The 24,549-nt window shown below is 39.3% G+C and overlaps 1 protein-coding gene across 1 annotated transcript in view; it reads right to left on the bottom strand.

Moving 5' to 3' along the window:
- UBE2H (ubiquitin conjugating enzyme E2 H) overlaps positions 1–24,549 on the bottom strand; it is a 101,186-nt gene that overhangs the window by 27,299 nt on the left and 49,338 nt on the right. Inside the window, exons 2-3 of the mRNA XM_045792650.2 lie at positions 16,280–16,356; positions 15,560–15,634 (exon numbers count right to left, since the gene is read on the bottom strand). Of these exons, the coding sequence (XP_045648606.1) occupies positions 15,560–15,634; positions 16,280–16,356 (152 nt within the window). The remainder of the gene's footprint in view (positions 1–15,559; positions 15,635–16,279; positions 16,357–24,549) is intronic.

Genomic DNA, 24,549 nt, shown 5'->3' with positions numbered 1-24,549 from the left:
TAGGAGGATAACAATTCTATATGACCTTAGAAAAACACTACTAAATGTATCCAGGAAGAACCAGGAGGATATATGTTCCAGCATTATTTACAAAAGCCAAGAACCAAATGCAATCCTATCAAAGGGACTGGAGAAACTGTACTACATCCATATATTGGGAGTCCTATACAGCCAAGGTAATGAACTAGGTCAGTATCAACTTGGATAGACCCATAGCTGAGGGGAGAAAAAAACAGTTGCAGAATGATATTTATAGCATGATACCATTTAGATAAACTGAACAAAGCAACACTACCTCTCTCTATGGTAGTAACTATAGAAAACTGTACTGGACCAACATATACCAAACTCACCCAAGTAATTATTTCAGTGAGGGTACAGGGTCAAGGTGGGAATGGGGAACAGAATGGAAATGGTGATTACAGATGAATCTATCTATAACACTATATTCCTTTGAAAAAGAGGTAACGTGCTTGTATATTCTTTGCTCTGTTTTTTTTTTTTTTTCTTCTTTAAGTGTGCTCATAGATAGGACACTAGAAGCAAACATATACAACTGTGAACAGTACTTAATTCTTCACGGTGGGAATATTTTCTCCATTATACTTTTCAAATCGTATCACCACCCCGCTCCCTAATCCCATAAAAGAAGTGGGATCACAGCAATGTGAAAAAGCTAGAAGGAGACAACCAAGTGTCAACACTAGTCAACTTTGAGAGACTCCGCATTAATGTTACTCTCCTGACTTTCCAAAATTCCTACATTGTGTAATTTTAACAGTTGAAAAAAAAAAACCCTTTCAAGTTAAAAAATTATAAACTGTGGCAAACATTCTAAAGCAGACCTAATTATACATAGGTTATTTAATGCTGAACCATTTTAAGGAAAATCAACTTTTTGATTTGATCTCAAATCTTACATACTCTTGTTTTAAGTATTACAAATTCAATACTAAAAAAAAAACCCAAAAACAAAAACAAAAGATCTTCAGGTTATAAGGCATGTCATCTTCAAGGTCAGTTACATATAGAAATACACTGCTATCACAACTGCCAAGAAACTTCCTGATGAGTGGGAAACATTAATGTTTCGCCACTAGATGGTTTAATTCAAGAGACTCATTCTATTATGTGAAAAGTATTTTGGCTTGAGGACACAATTAAGAACTTAAAATTTGTTCTTGATGCTTAAATCCTGCTTCTGCTAGCTAGATGTCTCATGAGTAACATCAAGTGAAGCAACATCTATGGCAGAGGTCCCCAATGCTACAGGTTAAGCAGCACCTGGAGCGCTCTTTAAAAACAGAAGTGCTATGCTCGAAGGTGCCAGGTGTTATGGAGAAAAACACAGCAAAAGGGACGTGGGATAGGAATGCTGGGGTGGGGGCTGCAGTTTTAAATGGGATGGTCAGGGAGGGCTTTATGGAGGTGTCAATTCGAAGGAGGTAAGGGAGGAATCATTCAGTATCTAGGGGAAGAGTGTCTATACAACATGAACAGCCAACGCAGAATGCATCAGGAGTTTGTTTGCCCGATGTGTTTGAAGATCAGCAGAGAGAATGGTGAGGCTGAAGCACAGCAAACAGGGAGAAGCCTAGAAGTGAGGTCACAGAGGTGATGAGCATTTGTGGGCCCTTTCAAGGATATGATTTTAAATCATTCTGGGGTGGGAAGCCAGAGACTTAGCTAGAGCAGTGATATACACAATCCTTCTTTAAGATTTCTGTTTTTAATAAAAGCCTTAAATCCCTTAAAAAAAAAAAAAAAAGGTGAGGGGCGCCTGGGTGGCTCAGTCATTAAGTGTCTGCCTTTGGCTCAGGGCGTGATCCCGGTGTTCTGGGATCGAGCCCCGCATCAGGCTGCTCCACTGGGAGCCTGCTTCTTCCTCTCCCACTCCCCATGCTTGTGTTCCCTCTCTCACTGGCTGTCTCTCTGTCAAATAAATAAATAAAATCTTAAAAAAAAAAAAAAAAAGGTGAATAAGGGAAAAGCTCAATCAGGTCACAGCACCTCAGTGCTGGGGACAGAACGAAGGTCTTGAGCAAAATGGAGTGGTCTGTCTCTCCTATAGTAAGAACGAAGCTTTAACAATCTGAAGTCACAGGGAACCTGCAAGGTGTAACTCAAGAAAACAGCCAGGGTCAGAAGAGCTTTAAATGTTTACCAAAACGGTCTCTGAAAGATTAAGGTGCCTCCCTCCTGGTACAAGGCCTGCAGATTACATTTGGAATCAATATAGTTTCCACACTGTTTTCAATTAAGTCAAGATTTTGGCTTGGTTGAATCCAAGAGTCCATAATAGGGAGCGCCGAAAAGGACTTAGTAAACACTCTCTTAGTAATAAATGGGTTGGAGCCCAGTCCCCAGTGCCCCTGCTAAGTAAGTATAAAACATCATCTGAGCTCTGAGACAGAGGGCAAAATCAGACTGGAAGAGAAAAGTATTAACAGGGACTCGAGTTCTGGTCCCAGCCCTGCTATTAACTGCAGGCCTTGGCTAGATTGCTTCACTTCTGTGGGCCTGTGTCTTTACATGAAATAGCCAGACTGCATGATCTCCAAAATCTCCACTCTTATTCTGTTAATAAAGGGACTATCAGCTCTAACAACCTAGGATTTAGTAACGATGGCCAGAGCTCTGACAACAGAGGACTTGAGGGGAAACGTCTAATAGTTAAGTCCATAAAGGAAATTCTGCAAGGCACATTTTTAGGTACAGAAATACTCTGGAGCATATAATACAAAGCTAAAAACATGCTAAAATACCACAAAGAGACACAAAATCCACGGACTATTCCAAAGTAGGCAGAAACAGAGTTTATGACCTTGCCTTTGAGGAACAAATTCAGCCAGACCCATTCTATCCAAAAAACAATCTCCAGACTACAATGATCTTTTCCTGTATCAGGCTTTTTCAACTGTTAGAAAAATACCCAAAGCAAATCAACAGAAAGGAGTATATCTCCTTTACATTTGCTCTTGGACAAACTATGGGGAGTGTTTCTGGCAAAGCCACTTACATTCTGGATAATGATGTCAACAATGGCACTTCTGGACGAGGAGGGGAGGAGACGGAGAAAGAACAGGCTAGGAATTCAGGGAAGGAACATTCTCAGGACTGAGCGTGTTTGCCCTGGCATGTTTTCCTTCCTTTTGGCAATGCTATCACCACACTAATGAATACGTCTGCAACAAGAGAATTTTCCCAACACTTGTTTCCATTCAACCAGGAACTATTTTGAAGATATTTTAAGAAAACATATTTTGAAAACTGCTTTTATGAAAACACGATAAGTAGAAGCAGCAAGTCATTTTTAATCTACATGATTTAAGATTTTATTCACTACCAGATATTTTCTAATCATATATATATTTCAGTGATTTGACCAGATAAAATTCAGAACTCCTTCAAATCTTTTAGACAGTGATTCTCTGGCATGACTCAAGCACTTGTAAAAGGGTGGACATTAGGAACAAAGGTTTAGCTGAAAAGCTCACTACCTCTGTCCTCTATCTTTCGGCAGAAGGGTATCAGGTGATTTATAACTCTGGAGGAGGAATCCAAATCATGCTTAGTTGAGGTAAAAAAACAAAACAAACAAAAAAAACCCCCTACATATCTTAAAAATAAAAGAACAGATTAAAATAGAAAATTATGCCATGCTTTTTGCTTGTTACACTCCAATATTCAACTGTTCTAGAATAACACATCTTTTGACCCATAGGCTAATAGGCAGAGAAAGTAAATAACATCATGCCGAGGCATGCCGAAAACTGGTTTTATTTCAGCCTGTTTCTGTGTCTAATCCCAGGAGGGGACCTGTACCAAATTGTACACACTTTCGAATAACTTCTGAAATGGCGGCCAATATGCAAATAAAAGTGGCAAAAATTCATCACCTCTGTTTTACTTGTGAGGGTACTTTTAGTGATCAAACTTGTGGACAGAATGAAATACCTAGGGCCAGTTATCAATACAGAAATTTCCTTCAGAATAATCTTGAGAAATGAGAAGCCAAAAAAGTGACTCATGAAAGGTAAGGTAAATCCACCCTAAGGTTAAGTAGGTGAAAAGCACCAAAGGCAAAAATGGTAGCTCTGTCCCAGGGATAAAATGAGCCTGGACTGCAGATGGCTGAGGCAGCTGTGGTTGATGCAACTTAATTATAAGTTATGAATCTAAGTTACGAATTCCTGTGAGAACACAGTAAGTGAATACATTCAATTACTCTGATATTCCGTCTTCACGACAGAGGCCCACATGAAGTAGACTATTCAGAAGCAAACGGATTCATTCTTTTTAAAGTAGATATAATTGTTCAAAATATATTTATTGAAGATTGAATCTTATCACCCCTAACAGTAGTATCTCAGACTACACGTTTCTTTTAAGGGTAATAACTTGACTATCCATTCCTAGCATGCAGGAGGGGACCGGGGTTGGGATGTTTCTTCTAGAAAGGCGGAGGGGCTGCCGCTAGCTTCACCAGCGACAGCCATCCTGGCAGCTCTGCGCATGAGCAGATTTTCACACTCAAGAGAGATGTTCGTCTTACCTCAGACAGCCAGGCCCAGCCCGTGGCAGCCCGTACCCAGGCAGAAGTCTCTTCAGAGAGCTGAGCCTTTCCTACTCAGGAGAGATGGACCTGGGCCGGTCTCTTCTTGGGTGAGGAACCAAGCAAGGAGCTCACTCTCAATGCCCTGTGTCATGGGAACTTCTGAACTGATCCTGTGTGTGCTCAGGAGATCTAAACTCAACAAGGGGTCCTCTTTTCTGTTTCTTCCTTTCTCTCTGATAATATGGAATCTGAGGAATGGGCTGGATGGATAAGAAAAGTTCATTTATAACTAAGAAAAGGTGAAGTGTTATCCTTCAACAGCCTAACCCTGCTACCAACCTAGCAGATTACCAAAACCTGCAGCCTTCAATCTATTCTCCTGTAGTTTCATTTCTGGAAGATGATAATCTCTTTCCTTTCTCCACAATTTATCTTTCACTCTCCTGGCCATTCTTATAACCACAGTCTCAATCAGGCAGTATTTATTCTCATGGTCAGAGGCAGTAAAGTCTAGAACACATGTGGCCACTCCTGGTAAACAAAATTGTGGTTAAAAGATCAGGCTCCAGGGGCGCCTGGGTGGCTCAGTCGTTAAGCGTCTGCCTTCGGCTCAGGGCGTGATCCCAGCGTTATGGGATCGAGCCCCACATCGGGCTCCTCCGCTGGGAGCCTGCTTCTTCCTCTCCCACTCCCCCTGCTTATGTCCCCTCTCTCACTGCCTGTCTCTGTCAAATAAATAAAATAAAGTCTTAAAAAAAAAAAATCAGGCTCCGGTCAGACTGCCTAAGTTCCACTCTGTGAGCCTCAGGCAAGTTAAGAGTTACTGAATCTCTCTGCCTTTGCTTCTTTCTTCATAAGCTAGGTTAAATATTGGTATCTACGCATCACAGGGCTGTTATGAAGAGTAAATGAATCTATGCACAGCACTGGGCCGGCAGCCGGCCCGCAGTTAGCCCTCAACGTTACTATGAGCTTCACAAGCTCAGGCAAGTGACTTCATCTCGCTTTCCTCGCCCTAAGAATGAAATATCTGCCCCTACCTACTCCTCTCTGAATCCGTTAGCAACTGTCCAGAGCACAAGAGGCTGTGTTGATTACTGGATATTAGGCTTCCTACAACCCCGTCAAACTGGAAATAGCAAATACAGTTACTCTATCACTTAATACTAAAAAGACCATTCTAATTGCATTTGGGATTGGCGGGGGGGGGGGGGGGGACACACTAGACTGGAAACCGTAAGGTAGACTCTGCAACTAGTTAGTGATTTATCTCCACCTTCCTGAGCCTCATTTTTACTATCCTTAAAATGCGGCAACTGGGTGATATAATCGCTGACATTCCCTCTAGCAATATGGTTTTCACAACACCAGAAATATGAAACACATCTTAAATTGTGGTGAACAAGCTTTTCAAAGGGAACTAAGACATCACTCTTATTTGTTTTTAGAAGAATCACAGTTTAACTAAAGAAAGAGGAAGCCAAGAATACATGTTTTCATTATGATAACAATCCAAAAAAGGAGGAATGGAGTTAATGCCAAAAAGATGTCAAAATTAATAACCAGCTCAAAAGCCAGAGGTCACCTACTATAATTAAAGTAGGAACTAATCTAAAGAGCAAGTTAGGTGGAATTTTTATATAGCAAATGGAAAGATTATATAATAATGAATCGCCAAAGGCAGAATTAAAACTGACATAAGCCAGCTTCGAGAAGGAAATGGACAAATCTTCTGACAGAAGCAAGCCTGTATGGAGGCAAGGCTCTCCTTCCAGAGGTGCCCTGGGGGAGGGAAAGCACACTACTATTTTTACTCTGGCTAATAGCAAGATGAGGGTGAATGAATTTAGATATTACAGACTGCTAACAGGGGTTTTTCATTAATGGGGCCAATCTGACCACTAGCTTCTTCCAACACTGAGAAAGTCAGCACCTGACCCCCAAGACTGTCTGCTGTCATTTTTAGAGACATTATCTATCACCCATACAGACCACACTCCTGACACCCTGTCCTCTCAGTCCCTGAAGCTTCTCCTCAGTGACCTTTCCTCCTTCGCACCTCATTCACACCGCAAGGACTACCTTGAACTTTGTCATCTTACAAACAGCTTCAGCTCCAAAATCACAGACACCTCCCACCCACCACAGTCTCCTATGAATGCGAATCCACTGACCCTCCCTTTTCTTCCCACCCACCAGGCCTCCTATCTTCACCCCTCTTCTGGCTTAGTTTAAGATTTAAGAGCCATCGCCATCATCACTTGTAACAACCCTCTGCAAATCCCGTGCCCTCTCCCCTCCGAAACACCCATCTGCAACTGCAGGAAACCCATCATTCACATTCGCTGTACTTGGACTTGAAGGTGCCACCAAACATTCATTCACTTGTTCACGCCCTCACCTCAATACAGAGCAGGCAGTGTATCAGACCCTGAGGTGGGGATAAAGAATGTTAGTAGAACAGACCCAGGGACTGCCCTTATGGAGCTTATATCTCCTGGGCTGGCAGGGAGGAGAGACATAAGTGTACGTATCCAACTTCAAAAAAGTATGCTCGATAACCTTCTGTGGATTCAACATCACTGGTAATTTTCCTTTCTCCTGTCATTAGTGACCTGTTCCCCATTCTCCAATGACTTGGGCATTTTACCGTAATTCTGCAAATCTCCCATTCCCTTTGCTCCTCCACTTCTCATTTGACTTAAAAGCCCTGCCCATTTTCTTTGAGAAAATGGGAGCCAATGGGCAGGATTCCTCATTTTTCCCATCAAAATCCTCCCAGGACACATGCTCATTTTTCCTGCCTCGACAGTTCACCCAAATGTTTAAAGTCTCCTCAAACACAAGTCCTCCATGTGTGTTCTGATCTCGTCCCTTCTAACATCTCAAACGCACTGTGCCTTCAATCCTCCTCCTCATCCCCATCATTTCCCTCTTTTCTAGACAACTCCCTACGACAAGCACATCAACATCCTTCAGAATCTCCCCTTTCCGAAGTAAAGAACAAAACCTTCCTCTTATCTTCCCCCATTTGTGTGCTTTCCTTCATACAGCCAAACTTCTTCAAGGCAATGTATTATAGACACCAGAGTTTCTCAATGTTGGCACCCTGATCCAAACCACCAGTATTTCTACTTTTCTCCCACAATAAGAGAGTCATCATTAAAACCTGCTTAACACCTTTCAATGATTTTTCCATTGCATGAAAAATAAAACTCAAGCCTTTAACCTGGCCTACAAAGCCGTACAAGACCTCACCCTGCCTGCCACTTGGACCCTCTCTCCTATTTCACTGTTCAGTCATCCTTCCTCCTTCCTTGCGCACGCTAAGCTCCTATCTGCCTCAGGGCCTCTGTCTTCACAATTTCTGCTTGGAATGCTCTCCTCCCTGATCTTGGGAGGATCAGGGCTGGCTTATTGTCCCCTTTTCATTTAAACCTCAAGCTTAAATTTACTTTGTCAGAGAAGCCTTCCAGAACACCTAATCTAAGGTAGCTATAATGTCAATTTCATCACATCAATTCTCTACAAAGTTATCAGACATTTACAATTTTTGCTTTATCTTTTTCCTCAAAGAATATAAGGGTCAAGAGAGCACGCTGTTCGCCTCTGTATCTCTAGCACCTAGAATAATGCCCTGCACACAGCTGGTTTCTAATACATTTGTGGAGCTGATTAGAAGAAGTGGTGTAAAATGTATCCCTATTCTGAGAAAGTAGGTTCTGCTGCAGCTGCCAGACATACTCTTAAAAAAAAAAAAAAAAAAACCTATCCTGAAAAATGTCATTTTCAGAACAGCAGTAAAAAGAGAGCGCTTAACAGTGCTTACATTCTCATAGCATTATCTAAAACAAAACAAAACTTTTACAAAACTTTCCTCCTAGAACCTTGTTTCTCTCTACTGGAATTCAAAAGACACAGATCACTACAAAGTAGCAATTATATAACTGAGACAGAAACTAAATTCAAAACCAAGGTCATGAAAGTAGAGAAGTATAGAGGTGATCCGAATGGAATTTTGCTTCCTCAGTCTAAGAACTCATTCTATTTGTGGAAATATAATGGTCCAAACAGGCCTCTGTTAAATGACTAACGCCAAACCTTTCAAATGACATACTCTACTCCAAATCCTGGTCCACCCCTGACAACACACCTGAGGAGGGAATTGTACAATGTTTCCGTCTAGGAAGACAAAGTAAAATGGTAAACATTCTCAACTCCATAGTTCAGTCATACCATAAAATTCCATTCCAAAAATACTGTGAGGTAATTTCTGGCCATAGTGAATTAAAAATTTATAATGCTAGAAGTGTCTGCTATTCTGACAATGAAAAAGGTTAAATCACTTTCTTTAATTGCTGGCACAAATAAAAATAATAAGGTGCACTGATTATCAGAGTATCTTCTAATTAAGAACCTATGGCAGACTGGGAGACTTAGAAGGTACTCTGACAGGTTATCTAATCTAGTTTCCTTGAAACAAGAAGATCTAGACCATTTTATTTAGAGGATAGCTGACCTAACCACAAAAGCCACTGGTAGAACTCAGTATAGTATCCAGCTATTGTTATTGCTTACGACCTTTCCATTTTGTCTCCATCTACTCATATGGTTTGGCTAGCTCTTGCTATATGCCCTTGCCATCAAATTCCACTGCAGAATGAGCATGGTTTTTTCCCTGGCCATTTTATCAACATTAAGCAAACTATTAAGCAGTCCCTCCAGAATCTTGTTCTCAACCAACCATTGCTCTTACTCTGCTCTGGTATCATCAAATTTCAATCCAGACACACAACGATGCGTGCAGTCTGCTCCTGGAACAGAGTCCTCCTCACTGTTGATGTGGGGGTGTACAAAGGCAATATTTCAAAAGTTAGTTTCTAGTTTCTAGACTTGTTAGCTGGATCTTACAACATAGTTTTTTAAAGAAGTATAAATGAAAAAAATAAGTATAAATGGTGACAGAGTTCCCACACTGAGGGAAGGTTAAGGTTATTTACAAAAGATTCTAAAATACTCTCTAGTTCTGAAATTAGTCAAACGCAGTTCTATTAATATACTACCCAGCAATCATTTAAAAAATAAGATAAAATGACAACTTCTTAATTTTCTCTTGAATGCTAGTGTTTAAGTAAAGGCCTTATGGTATGACGAGGACTACTATCGATCCTGAAGGAGGACTTCAAGGTATTTTCAAGACCTTCAGAGGCTGAGAGCCTTAAATCTAGTATTTTATTTCTATATTTTATTAGAAGACATAGTTCTTCCCCCTAGGCTTAGGTTTATCAAAAGTATTAGTATTATTTATTAGCTATGAACAAGGACCTTTTTCCGGTTCATATGAAGAGAAAAAATGGAGCAAGGGGGAACACAAGTGGAAGAGTCAGACTGAAAAGCGAAGTAGGTAAGAACTGCTTGAGGCAGCAACCCAAGAGAAGGGACAGGAGGGGAAGAAAGAAAAGGAGTGAAGAACAGTTATGTGTAAGGATGTAAAGGTAGTGCCCAAGATGGAATAAACTGAATCGCAAGCAGAAAAACAACGGAAAGAGAACAGCCTGTACCCTTACACACACACATCATTAAAACTGAAGGAAAAACGAAAGGAGACTGGTGGGAAACACGAGGGCCAGCAGGCCTTTAGCAAACTACCAGGTGAGAATTCTGGCCAAGGATAAGCTTAATGGCTTTCTAGAACAAAGGACAGGAAAAGTGTAGACCCAGACAAAGAGATAGACAGGACATTCAAAAGTTATGCATTTGCCATGTTTAAAAATATATCCTTCTATAATATAAAGGAAATTATCGTAGAGTATTTAGAAACTACAGAAAAATGTTTTTAATCCCCCTAACAGCCATGGATACCTGTATCAGTATTTTGGCATTCATACTTGGAATTTCATGGAAAAAATTACAAGTTACACTATAGAAGGTTACCATTTTCCTGTGTGTTCCCTTATTTATTTTTTTAAAGATTTTTATTTATTCATCTGTCAGAGAGAGAGAGAGAGAGAGCAAGAGCACGCGCACAAGCAGGGGGAGCAGCAGGCAGAGGGAGAAGCAGGCTCCCACTGAGCAAGGAGCCCAATGCGGGGCTGGACCCCCAGACCCCAGGATCATGACCTGAGCTGAAGGCAGAGGCTCATCTGACTGAGCCACCCAGGAGTCCCTGTGTGTTCCTTTAAAGATGGGGTTAAAACATGAGTCATGACTGTAAGGCATTTTGCCCATTAAGATATACCATAATTTAACTACTCTATTATCTACTGGGTCACTTAGGTTGTTTCAAAGTTTTAAAAACAGAAGTTTTAAGAATAACACTGCAATTTGCATACTCATTAATTTTAGTGCCCATCTCTGAATCTTACGATAATTTAAGTAAAATCACTAAAAGGATACAAAATCTTCATCAATCAACATATACTGCTAAGTCGGCTACATCATACCTGCCAATTTGACAAGTCCTATTACCTCCCACTCTTTAAAGTATGCATTCTTCGGAACAGACATAAACCCATTCTGTATCCTATGCTTATTGGTTGCTTTTAAATTTTTATTCAAAACTGCTCTATTTTACCCTCTTCGCACATGGAATCACTCATCTTTATTTCAGCCCCACAGCAACTGCAAGTCTGTGTTTTCTGGTAAAAGCGTTCTCTTAATAGATGAGCACATGCTGGCAACAATCTGGAGAAGTAGGGCATACGGCAGTCCCTACAGCAACTTCTCTGCATAAAACAAAATCTTCATGGACTGGGGATTACTTGGGGTTTTGAAAGAGTATTATTTCTAAAGTTCTTATGAGAATCTTCACATCTCTGAAGCTTTCTAAAAACTATACTCTCAACACGTGAAACAAAATCTTTCTTGTAAAAGCCTACCTCCTTCCAAACACTCTCTTCCCCAGCTGAGGCACTAACTCACGCCTCTCCTAAAAAGCCATGAAATGTTGTCACTAAAGCCCATGCAGTATTTTATTTATATTGGTCTTCTCTCCTAACTAGTGAGACAGCCTTATGTGACCTCCCTAATTACTAGGAAGAATGCCGTCTATCCTTGGTCAATATCAAACATGCAGAGTTTGCTTAATTCTAATATCACATTTTCTAGAAAAGGAAACAACGGTTCACATGAGTATCATTCTCTTGGTCAAGGAAAACCAGGGCCAGAAGCACTCTTTCCTGATAACCAGTCCACTGATCAAGCACTCTCTCCTAACAACACAGTGGTGACACCAGCACTACCAGCATTCTAGGAATGTTTCTGAATGAAAAATATACAAGTCTGAACTTTCTAATAAAACAGAACTTAAAGATTCAAATATGATTTATTTCAAAGCAGTCTCTCTGGAAAGCGATGAAAATATTTCAATGATGTTACAATTGATTAGAGGAGTTTTATAATTTCTCTTCGAAAGTGCTGTTAGGGCCAGTTCACAAAATCATAATCCTTAAACTTAAGCCAATTTTTTTTAAAGCTTTTATTTATTTATTTGACAGTGATAGAGACAGCCAGTGAAAGAGGGAACACAAGCAGGGGGAGTGGGAAAGGAAGAAGCAGGCTCCCAGCGGAGGAGCCCGATGCGGGGCTCGATCCCAGGATCCCGGGATCCCGCCCTGAGCTGAAGGCAGACACTTAACGACTGAGCCACCCAGGTGCCCCTAAGCCAATTTCATAATCCTATATCATTTTATACTCCAACTGATGTCACTCAATTTTTCCATTCATCTTTTTTTTTTTTTTTAAAGATTTTATTTATTTATTCGACAGAGATAGAGACAGCCAGCGAGAGAGGGAACACAAGCAGGGGGAGTGGGAGAGGAAGAAGCAGGCTCATAGCGGAGGAGCCTGATGTGGGGCTTGATCCCATAACGCCGGGACCACGCCCTGAGCGGAAGGCAGGTGCCTAACCACTGTGCCACCCAGGCGCCCCTCCATTCATCTTTTTCTGTGAAATTAAATGACCTTTAGCCATTTCAAAAACTTGCATCTAGCTTCAAAGCACCAAAATGATTTCATAAACATTATCACTAATGATACTCAAAGAGAATATAACATTCCAGAAGATCAGCTTAAGATGTTCGAAATAATGATGGCGTTTAGGAAGTTCATAACCTCTTTATATTCCTTCTGTAAATCACTTGTTTATATTCCTTCCCTTCCCAAAGATAATTTGAGATAGCTTTATTGCTATTTGGGGGGGGGGAACTTGTATAATGATATAAATTGTTTTAAGGATATTTTTAGTTATAACTCAGGCAATCATGTAACTACTGAAAACTCTCTAAAATTTAGAGGATACCCCAAGAGATGAGCATGTCAAATAACACTGAATATATACTGAAATAGGCATAGAAAATTGTTTTAAAGTATATACACCAGAATGTGAATGATGATATCCACTGAGGGACAGGATTATCAGACATTTTTAATTTTTTAATTTTTTTTTTTTTTTTGGTCACCTGGACCTTTTTATATTCCTACTAAGAATGTGGAGCATTTATACAATAAATAAGTAAAGCTCAAACATATATACACACACACACACACACAAACATATTAACATTCCAAGATCTAAGCAGTAAGGAAGCTTACTCTAAATTTGAACATCTTAATATTTAAGAGCTCAAAATTTGGCTCAAGAAGAAGGGTATGCCTAGATACTACAGAGTCAGAATTTAAAAAGAATCTTAAGGTTGGGTTTATCTCACTCATCTCCTTGCCCTTCTATATAATTCTACAACTACCTATACAACTCAAAAAGGAAACCTTGCCTATTCTAAATGAGCCACTATGCCTCAAAATGTTTAAAGTAAATTCAACAGTAATTACATTGTTGATGATCTGAAAATGGGTCACCCCCCACAACTGATTATAACTCTCTTATGCAATGTTCCTTTGGAGGAAACAAGCACAGCTTGTACAAATATTTCAACTAGGTCTACTTCCCTAAGAGAAGATGGTACACATCTGTAGGTACTACTAAGTTCTGAAAGCACACAGAAAGGCAAAAGAAAAATTATGAAGAAGTTAAACCAGCCTAGTCATTTGTCCCAAGCAATTTCATATTACATCATTAATTTAAGAAAGTCCATAGGCACCTGTTGTGTCATTAGTGAGTAAGTAAACAATGCCTGAAGTTTAGACATGTTTACTTTTAAAGTTATGATGAAGTAATTACATTATCTGGAAAAATATGTTAAGATAAGGCTTGAGAAATAACTGCATTTTTACAGGACATGTCAACTGCTTTTCTATACAATTCACTGTTAAACAGCTATATTGTTTTCTGACTAGGAATTTAGGGCTCAAAACTAGATTCAGCATGCCAATTTTTAGTCTTTAAGAAAATGGACATATACAAAATATATTTCAACGAATTTGTATGGTTTATACATTCCATTTGTAAAGATTTAAAGATCACACCGCTCAACTACACAAAAGTTCAAATGCCTGTATAGAAAGAATGGATCAATGGGGGGGACAGGTGACCACAATATGACAGAAAAGCCCCCCCCCCCCCCCAGCTGAGCAGCACCATATATTATCACCCTGGAATGAACTGAGAAGGACTGCTGTCCTAACTCTCTAGGTATTAAGTCAGATATACTTGGGGATTATCTCACAGCTCCCTTCCTATTTTACCATCTGATAACCCTACAACTCAGAGACCCTTGCAGCAAGGGGGAAATTTCCTATTCAATCACTCATAAAGTATCTTCTCCATTCCTGAGCTTTAGAAAAAGCATCCGAGGGACTTCAAAAGGAAATCACCAATTTATTCTTAAAATGAACTCTAAGAGGTCCTGGTGTAAGAAGGAATTATAGGTGCTCTGTATTATTTTTATAGTGCAAAGCTTGAAAGCAGTAGGGTAGCTAGGTAGTGTAGGAGAATCTGCTGCATTTGATTGAAAATTAGTCTACAATGATCCTACCTTTTCCACATTACTTATCTTAGACAGAAGTGGAGGCCTAGAATCAAAATACAAAGCGGAGGATGTCTTCGGTCCTCCTCTTTAAAAAACAAAACAAAAAAACAAAAAACCTTCTTGTTGGAGGGTGAGTAGGAGTGTGTGGTGTCTAAACTCCAAGAGACCTGGCATTTGTTCCAAAGACAAGCTCAGAGCAGGAGCAAGATGTATGAACCCGGGCAATTCTGAACATGAGGGTCAGTGGGATGTCTGAGAATGAATAATATTTTCCAATTTTATTTTTTTCTTCTTTCTTAAAATTGGTCAATGTTTTGTAATATTTCAAACTCATCTTTAGAGTGAAAATTGTAAAAGCTGGCTTAAGTTAGCTGCGTTACTACCACTCCACAATCTCAAAACCTTTAAAAAGGTATCAACCTTCAATGAGATACACCTCTACAGGATCCCATGCTAAAACACCTGAACTTTCACTGAGTGCCTTAATGGGGGTGATGCGTTAACAACATCACCAGTTAGGGCAGAGAGAAGATGAAGGAGAAAAAAAAAATCCCTCTTTATACAAGGCTCCTATTCTACTTTCTTCAGCTGTTCAGGTGGTTAAAAAGATGAGGAGTAGAGAGAGCAGAGAAGGGTGATTTCACTGCTAGGCAACCATAGTTGAAGTGAACAAAAGCAGAGGAAATCTAGACAGGATTTCTAAATGACAGGATTAGAATAAACACTATGTAACATTAATTCCAACAATCTAGCAATTAAAATGAGATTTAAGATTTGTTTATTATTTTACTGCTTAACCTGAATAGACGGTGGGCCTTAAGATTGTTTAATCTGACCCTGACAGAAAAATCTAGTTTTAAGCATTACAATCATGCAAAGGGTATATTTAATCATCTATCACACAGTGAAGTCCCACAAAAACTCACTGATTAATTAAATGAATTTTTCCTTTTTTAGGCTTTGGTTAAGTAACCATTTCTGGAATTATCTCCCACAAAATGTAGGACTTTTTTTTTTTTTTCTTTTCTCTTTGCTTTCAAAACTCTCTAATGAGAGAAACTGAGTAGTTACATACCTATAGATGGAGATTTGAAAGGGTATTTATCGGGAAGATCCACTCTAACTTTCCATACTCCGCCTTCATATGGTGCTGAAATAAAAGTAAAAATGTTAAACATCAGAATCGTGTCTCCAAATTACAAAATAAACCCGAGTGTAAGTGAAACAAATCCTACTGTGTAAGTGAAACAATTAAATCCTACTATCTTTTGAAAACCTTGCAAATTAATTCCTTCAGGAGTCAGGGACCTCATAATCAGTAGGTATTCTATATTCAGATTAAAATATTTTCCTTTAAAAGATGTAGAGTTAGAAAATAAGCAAAGATTCATTTCTCCCCTATGTTTACCTGATTTTTTAAGTATTAAACACTACTCAATTACTTGATAAGTAACAGCCTATTTCAATCTGCCCTGCTGACCCCCATCAAAAACAAAAAAACAGGGAAAAACAAGAAACATTTCCCCAAAACCATCTATGTGGCCACTCATTAATAAAACAAAAACCAAAAAAACCGTACTCACAATTTGTGTTTAATACTGTCACACAGAGATAAAAGAGAAAAGCATATAAAGTAATTATGGTAAGAGCAAGATTGCCTTACTGATTCTAGAGTTCTGTTAAATTGACCTTTCAAATACTACACATACCTCCATTGATATTCTCATTACCTATTAAGGAGTAGAGAAAAAAAAGAAACTGAAAAAGAAGAACACATATGAATACGTGTACTTACTTCCTTGTGGTCCATAAAACTTCACTACAAATTCATTGAGTCCTCCCAGGATCGTAACCTCATGCTTACTCTCAATGCTAAGGTGGAAGGTAAAGGAAAGTACACAGGCTTTGTATTACCTGGAAAAACTAAAGATGACATCCCCAAGGTATGCTATGTGAAGTGTTACCAACATTTGATATGAAACTGATAAAATATAGAGTATACATAGTCATTCTGGTCATTTAGAAGGCAATATACACTCCTACGAAAAGAATGTGAATGAGCTTTAGATTCAGAGACTGAGCCCGGGACGGCCACGTATTGGGTTTGTGAGCCTACACAACACAATGTAAGCTCACTCCCCAAGCCTTTGTTATCTTTGTCAATCAGGAAACATCACTTCATAGGATTTCTGTGAGGATTAAATGGGTTAAGTATGTAAAACATGTAAACCGCATTTTGTAAATCAATGTAAATCAAAAATAGGCACTTAGTTTTAAGTTTTTTCCCCTCTGTAGTCTCTCCTCCCCAATCTACTAGCCCTAGTGAACCTTTAACATAAACTCCATTATTCCCTTTATTCAAACTCAAAAACTTAGCAAAATACTGATTCTCCTAAACTAAAAATGCTACACATCCAAAATTATGGATTTACTTAAGCAAAGTCCCCACTTGTTTTCCCCCTGGCTTAGAGAATAATCAAATAATTAGTAATACCACCTTGCTACAGGTACTGTTAAATGCAAAAGAGAAGCAAAATGTAGTATTTATTTTCACCTACTCTTTCCCTCCTTTCCAAACCTCTCTCCCCTGCTTTAGATTGGCCTCTAGTTTCTGGCGTGTTCTGGGGCTCTAATCCCAGGAGTAACACTTATGTGTTCTCTTCCTCAGAAACTTATCTGTCCCTGAGACTATTTTAAGTACTAAGATTCAACTGTAAAAACCAAATCAACCCATATCAGTAGAGAAGAGGGCTACTGGTCTAATACGTACCTGTTTTATATTTCTTCTTTGTGGTCTAAACAAATAATAACTCGGGAATTTTAGGTGTTGGGCTTTGGGGGGCCCTCAAATCTTCACAATGAAATTAAACAAGAAATCCCCAAACAACCAGATATGATAAAGGGGCCCTCGAATATCACAATGAAATTAAAACAACAAGAAAACCCCAAACAATAAACTGGTCTCACCTTTCTCCATCAGCAGTGCGAATCACATTTTAATTACAAGTACTATTATACCAAAGACAAAGAAGCCAAAGAAATTTTAAAATGTTCTCTTACATAGAGAAAAACAGTATTTTTAAAGATACGAAATTACGTATTTGGCTCTTTTTTTTTTTTTAAAGATTTTATTTATTTATTTGACAGAGTGACAGCCAGCGAGAGAGGGAACACAAGCAGGGGGAGTGGGAGAGGAAGAGGCAGGCTCCCAGCGGAGGAGCCTGATGCGGGGCTCGATCCCAGAACGCCAGGATCATGCCCTGAGCCAAAGGCAGATGCTTAACGACTGAGCCACCCAGGCGCCCCCGTATTTGGCTCTCTTATACTCTGTCCTACAGGCCACAGAACAGAGGGGCTAGGTGTATTTTTGGCAAAGTTCTTGCTCAAAAGCCTTGAACAATTTTCACTAGAGATATTTAGTAAGACAATTTAGTCTATGCTAATTTGATCTCATTCTCTTCTAAATGAAAACTGTTTTAACAGCACACACACTGAAATGACTCAAATAGTATCCACACTGGAAAATGGGCTTCATTTCTCACTCGGTCAAATGACACACACGTGCATGCTCTGGTGTACTGAATTCTTCTTGACTGGTCACCCTGACACCCAGCAAAATACTGCAAAGCTAACTCTAATGTAATAAAGTACAACAGGTTAAAAATCTGTTTTAAAACAGAAAACAAAGCACCTTGAGTTAGAAGTTAAATCTAGTTACAATAAACAAAATTAAACATAAACAGTAAAGCCCTTGAATAAAACAGAATTTAAAAAATAATCTTGGGGTGAAAAGTCTTTCCTAAGAGTGACACCAAAGCCAGAAACCAGAGAGGAAAAGATTAGCAGATACAAGCACACACACACATTTAAAACTTTTATACTGTAAAAGATAAAATTGAATCTCTCTCTCCCCTTTCTCTCCCTGCTCTGCTCCTCCCCCCCTTGGAAAACAAAAAAGAAAAAGAAAAAGAAAAATTAGAAACACCTTGACAAAGGAAAGACCAGAACAACCAAGAAAACTGAATGAGCAAAATTAAGCTAAAAAAAAGTTCAACTCATTAGTTTAAAAATAAGACATTTTTCACTATAAATTGATAAAGATGAAAGAGCTGATGAAAACCTAGTGTTCAGTGGAGTATAAATTCGTATTCCTGGGGATAAATTTAGCACTGTGTTCCAAAACTCAAAATAAATGTATTCTTTTATTCAAATTTCACTCTTATGAAGTTATTTTTTTTAAAATAACCAGACACTGCTGGTGGGAGTGTGATACAGTTTCACCACTTTGGAAAACTGCTGGTGTGGAAAGCTACACATATGCACACGCTATGCCCAAGAGCACTCCTCCCACTACACAGGCATAGCTATCATCACCGAAACACAGGTTTAAGAATGCTCATAGCACTATTTATAATATCCCAAATTCAGGTTACAAACCAGAGGCTCATCAACAATAAAAAGGATAAATTATGGTTGTCACACCCAACAGAATATTGCAGAGCAATAAAAAATGAATTGTGACATTTAAGTGTATGAGTCGCCCAGATACTATAGTGAAAGAAACCAGATACCAAAGAGCACACATGGTATGATTCCATCTATACACATTTCAAACAGGCTAAATGAATCCATGGTGTTAGAAATTAGGATAGTAGTTACCCTAGTGGGGCCTGTGATCACTGAGAAGTGGTTTGAGGGGGACCTCTAGGGTGCTGTTTAAACATTTATTGGTCCATTTATCACTGAGCTACAAAGATTTGTGGACTTTTCATATATATGCTATAAATATATATATGCATATATATTTCATATATATGCAAAAGTTTACTAAAAAGATAAAGTGTATCTGAAACGTGCCAAGTATGTTTACTGGAATATGTGAAATTTAAAAATGGAAATTAAGTACTTATTTATCAAAAGGAACGGATTAAATAGGTTATAAGCTATCTTATACAATAGGCCACCACTGTGTCCACTAGTGTTTACTGGTGCCCTCTCCACACCCAGAGCTCCAATGTAGTTTCTGCTCACCTTGAGATACCCAGAAGTAGGCAACTGAATAAGGTAATACAGGTAAAAACATCCCAGTCATTAAACAAAACCAAATAAACTCACAAGGATAATGAAAGGATAGAGTAAGGTAGAGGATTCAAAGAGTTTAACAAAAGAAGTCATAAACTAACTTTATAATCTAACAATTCTGTAGAAGCAGCCCTCCCCATCAGTCAGAACTAATCTGCTATGAACAGCATGGACGGACAGCAATTACTCTTCGTTAATCATTTAAAATTATGAGTTATCCACATGGATGTCTCCTCCAGAAAACTGAAGATATTTCTATTCTTTATATGGACGCAGTAAACCTGGGTTTCTTCCATTTTGTGATCTGAGAGTTAGTCCATGCTTTCACCCACTTTCCAGAGAAAATTCTCCTTTCCCAGCAGTCATGCTAAAATGAGATTAGAAGTCAATGCTCCAAACCTCCCCTTTCCCACCATCCTTGGTACAACTCTCCTGTCAGATATCCTGGGTTGTCTTTAATTACACATTATCCTGTACATTAGAGAGTTCCTATAGTCCATTTCATATGAAAAGCTAAAAAGTAAACTGAATGAAACCTTTAAAACTCCTACCAAGTTGGTAAGACGAAGAAGCCACACTAAATTTATGCTGCCTCAAAATGGTACAGACGACTAAATCAGATGGAAAAAAAGGATGTATGTTTAGTTGAAAGAAAAACACTGCATTAAAAATAAGCCATTTCTTTTTTTTTTTTTTAATTTTATTTATTTATTCGACAGGATAGAGACAGCCAGCGAGAGGGGGAACACAGGCAGGGGGAGTGGGAGAGGAAGAAGCAGGCTCATAGTGGAGGAGACTGACGTGGGGCTCGATCCCATAACGCCGGGATCACGCCCTGAGCCGAAGGCAGACGCTTAACCGCTGTGCCACCCAGGCGCCCCAAAAATAAGCCATTTCATCACCACCAATGAATGACTTGCCCACAAAAAATATAAAATTACTTGACTGCTGTTACCATGTGTATTTATGGTAGAGGCCACGAGTTTCTTTCTCCCCTCTGCTGCAAGTCAAGGGCAAGGAAGGCAAATGAGAAGGCAGGTTACAATGACAAAAATAATGATCTATTTCTGAGACGTGCTGGTCAGGCTAGCAGACTGGCGGGAACTCACTAGAAGGTTTCTCCATTACTTTCTCAGTTTCAAAGCTTGAACACAGAAAATATCCTTCAGATACTGTTCTGGTAAACAGATGTTAAATAAACCCATTAAAACAAATTTTACTCACCTATGATCTAAGTTATTTGCAAAATACTGCTTTTTACTTACTTAGCATTTCACTATTAAGGACTATCGGCATTTTCAGCAGAATAATGATTAACATTCCCGGGAACCCAAGTTCGTTTCACTTGTAAAATGCCAGCCACCCACCACCTTTTTTTCCCTGAATGGCATTATGATTACACAATCTAATATTTAAAGGTTAATGCCAAACTATCAAGAGATAACTGACATTCTTGGCAAAACGTGTCTATCGGGATTTTAGAAATGATTTTTATATAGTTCTGGAATTTTCCAGAAAGGGAGCCAAGAGCTAAAAGCCTGTGCCACAGGATTGACGTTAACAGGTCAAAGACCTAGGAATCAGCATTGTTTCCTAAGTTTACTGATAATGAGCTTATAAAATAAATGAGGTGGCCTCCCTGAGCTGTGTCCATGGAAGTAAGGGACTGGGGGTGAAAAATGCGCTTCTGTGCAGAAGGTAGAGGCAATTCGTGCGGCTTTCTCTATGTATGTTCAGACCAGCCTGTTTTCAACTCGCCTTGAGATGAATCATACTACAGAAGTTGAAGAAACTTGCCAACCTTTACTTACTACCTAGTATTCTGGATAAAAACGTGGCATGTCTATAAAAGCATTAATGTGCAAAATATCACAAAAACAATACTTTTGGGGTTACGTTTATAAGGAATCCTTCTCCTTTAGAGACATACATTGAAATATTTACTTATTAAACTATATGATGTCTAGGATTTGCCTCAAAATAAACCAGTGTGGGCGGAGTTAGGAGAGAGGTACAGAAGAAATGGTATAAGCCTTGAGGTGGGAATTACTAAATCTGAATGATGGGTGCCTGGGGGGGGTCAACACATTGTTCTTTTATGCTTGAAATTTTCCATAAGAAAAGTTCTAAAAAAAAAAAAAAAAGAATGTAGTCAGTTACTGGAACTTTTAGCATTTAACAAGCATTACAGTATAGAAGAAGTAAGCTGCTATAGCTCTTTTTTATAGATTTAGAGAGAAAGAGAGCGTGCGCACGTGGGGAGGGGCAGAGGGAGAGAATCCAAACAGACTCTCCACTGAGTGCGGAGTCCCACGCAAGGCTCGACCCCACAACCCACGAAATCATGACCTGGGCCGAAACCAAGAGTTGGACACCCAACCGACTGAGACACCCAGGAACCCCACAGCTCTGTTTGTTTGTTTGTTTTTTAAGACTTTATTTATTTATTTGAGAGAGAGAGAGTGAGAATGAGCAGGGGTAGGGGCAGAGGGTAGAGGGAGAAGCAGACTTCCTGCTGAGCAGGGAGCCTGCCGCGGACTCCACAACCTGAGCCAAGGCAGACACTTAACTGACTGAGCCACCCAGGCACCCCTCTGCTTCTCCCTCTGCCTCTATCCCCCAACTCACGCTCTCTCTCTAATAAATGAATAAAATCTTTAAAAAAATAAATAAAAGCCTATGAAACGACCCAACATTTATTTTTTTTCCTGAGGTCCAATACTTAAGTCTGAGGAAGAAAAACTATAGCAAGTGATTCAATATGTAAGAGAACAAAGACTTTACTGAAAGAGAAGAATACTCTGCCAAGATAGCAAATCAACAAGTGACATTCTAAATGAATCAAATTTAAGTGCATTCAAAAGGATAGCTAAGAAAAATCCAACCGCCGGGAAGGAAGATAAGCATGGCTTTTGCATATCTATGACAAATACCCTCTGGGCAAAATAATAATTACATATGCATATATATATATATATATATATATATATATATATATATATATATATTTTTTTTTTTTAAGATTTTATTTTCAACCACCCAACACGGGACTCGAACTCACCACCCCAAGATCAAGAGTTGCACACTCTACCAACTGAGCCAGCCAGGTGCCCCAATAATTATAATTTAAACAAAAGTACATCTGTACAGAAAAATGGTCATGTACAATAACAGAGGCTCCTGGGTGAGATGACAGTTTAAATTTAAAAAAAAAGTTTTGAAAGGTTTGTATTCTTTATTATTAGGAGAGGGGAAGATTTTTACACAAAAGACAAATAATGAAAACAGCAGAAATAAAAGCTATCAAGAAAAATAAGCATGGGGAAAAGGATGCAAGGCAGTAAGAGGGAAGAAAAAAGCCTTCCACCAGTGATGAAATAAAATATAAAAGCATATTTTTATCATTTATCTCAATCTGGGAGGAAATAATACAATGTCAAGAGCAATCAACAGAACAATATACAGGTGTCATATCCCCTAAACTCAAGCAATTTTATTCCCTATATCACGCCACAAAATATTTTAAAGCTTTCCACATGAAGTGATAGAAATCTATTAAGCTGAGCTACGGAGAATACAGTGGTAGCATCTATTAAATCCACAAAAGATCACAGTATTTATTTCTATTAAAAGCTGGTTTACTAACTATTCTACAAACCTCCCCCACACAAGAGCCGTAAGGCAAACAACTTTTAAATGAGCCTGCTCCAAGAAGCTTCTAGTTTAGCAGGGGAACATGAGATTGTACATTAAAGAGCAAATGCAAAAACAGTTTGCTACTAGGGTTTGGAGTAGGAATAGCTCTTTCAGTTTGTGTATAGAGAGAGATGGATTTACACAGGCCTTAAGAACAGCATGGGAACGGCGTGGGGTGGCTCAGTCAGTTAAACATCCGCCTTCGGCTCAGGTCATGATCCCAGGGTCCTGGGATCAAGCCCCATATCGGGCTCCCTGCTCAGCGGGGAGTCTGCTTCTCCCTCTCTCTCAAATACATAAATAAAATCTTTAAAAAAGGGGGGGGGCCCTGGGTGGCTCAGTCGTTAAGCATCTGCCTTTGGCTCAAGGCGTGATCCCAGGGTTCTGGGATCGAGCCCCACATCAGGCTCCTCTGCTGGGAGCCTGCTTCTTCCTCTCCCACTCCCCCTGCTTGTGTTCCCTCTCTCACCGGCTGTCTCTCTGTCAAGTAAATAAATAAAATCTTAAAAAAAAAAAAAAAAAAAGGAACAGCATGGGATTTGGATGTGTAGAGGTGGGAGAGACATTTAAAACAAAACCAGAAAAGCACAAGGTATGTCTACAAAATGAGGACTACAATTTTACATTGATGAGCAGACCACACGAGTGTTAGAAAGGAGGTCAAGACCAGATTACAAACCGCCCCAAAGCATGGATTTTATCTGGTGAACAGAGAGCCAGTTGATTATTTCTAGGCACAGGATACACAACTGTGCTTTACACAAGATAACTGAGCCATGGTGTATAGGACCAGGTGAAGGTGTGATTACACACTTAAAGCAAAATGGCAGAATGAAACGTTCAAGGCCAAAGAACGCCTGGGTGGCTCAGTCAGTGAAGGGTACGCCTTTGGCTCAGGTCATGATCCCTGGGTCCTGGGATGGAGACCGGTGTGAGCCTCCCTGCTCAGCAGGGAGCCTGCTTCTCCCTCTAACCTGCTGCTCTGCGTTCTCTTGCTGACAAATAAACGAATAAAATCTTGAAAAGAGAAAAGAGAAAAAAAAGAAGAGAAAAAAGAAAAGAAAGAAAAAGGAAAAAGAAATGAAACGAAAGAAACAAAATGAAACGAAAACAAAACGTTCAAGGCCTCAACTACGGTAACAGCCATGGGAATGATGGGAGAGATTAGAGAGACTTCACAGGCTTTGCAACTGACTAGATATAGCACAGCTAGTAGAAAGCTCCAGTGTTGCTAGAATACCTCATTTTCACAAGAAACTAAAAAACTAGATTTCTAAGCCAATATCC

The sequence above is a fragment of the Ursus americanus genome, chromosome 3, assembly GCF_024610735.1.
Source record: "Ursus americanus isolate L20-20 chromosome 3, mUrsAme1.1.p, whole genome shotgun sequence".
NCBI classification, from domain to species: domain Eukaryota; kingdom Metazoa; phylum Chordata; class Mammalia; order Carnivora; family Ursidae; genus Ursus; species Ursus americanus.
The sequence above is the reverse complement of the archived record's forward strand: the minus strand, read 5'-3'. Positions and strand labels throughout refer to the sequence as shown.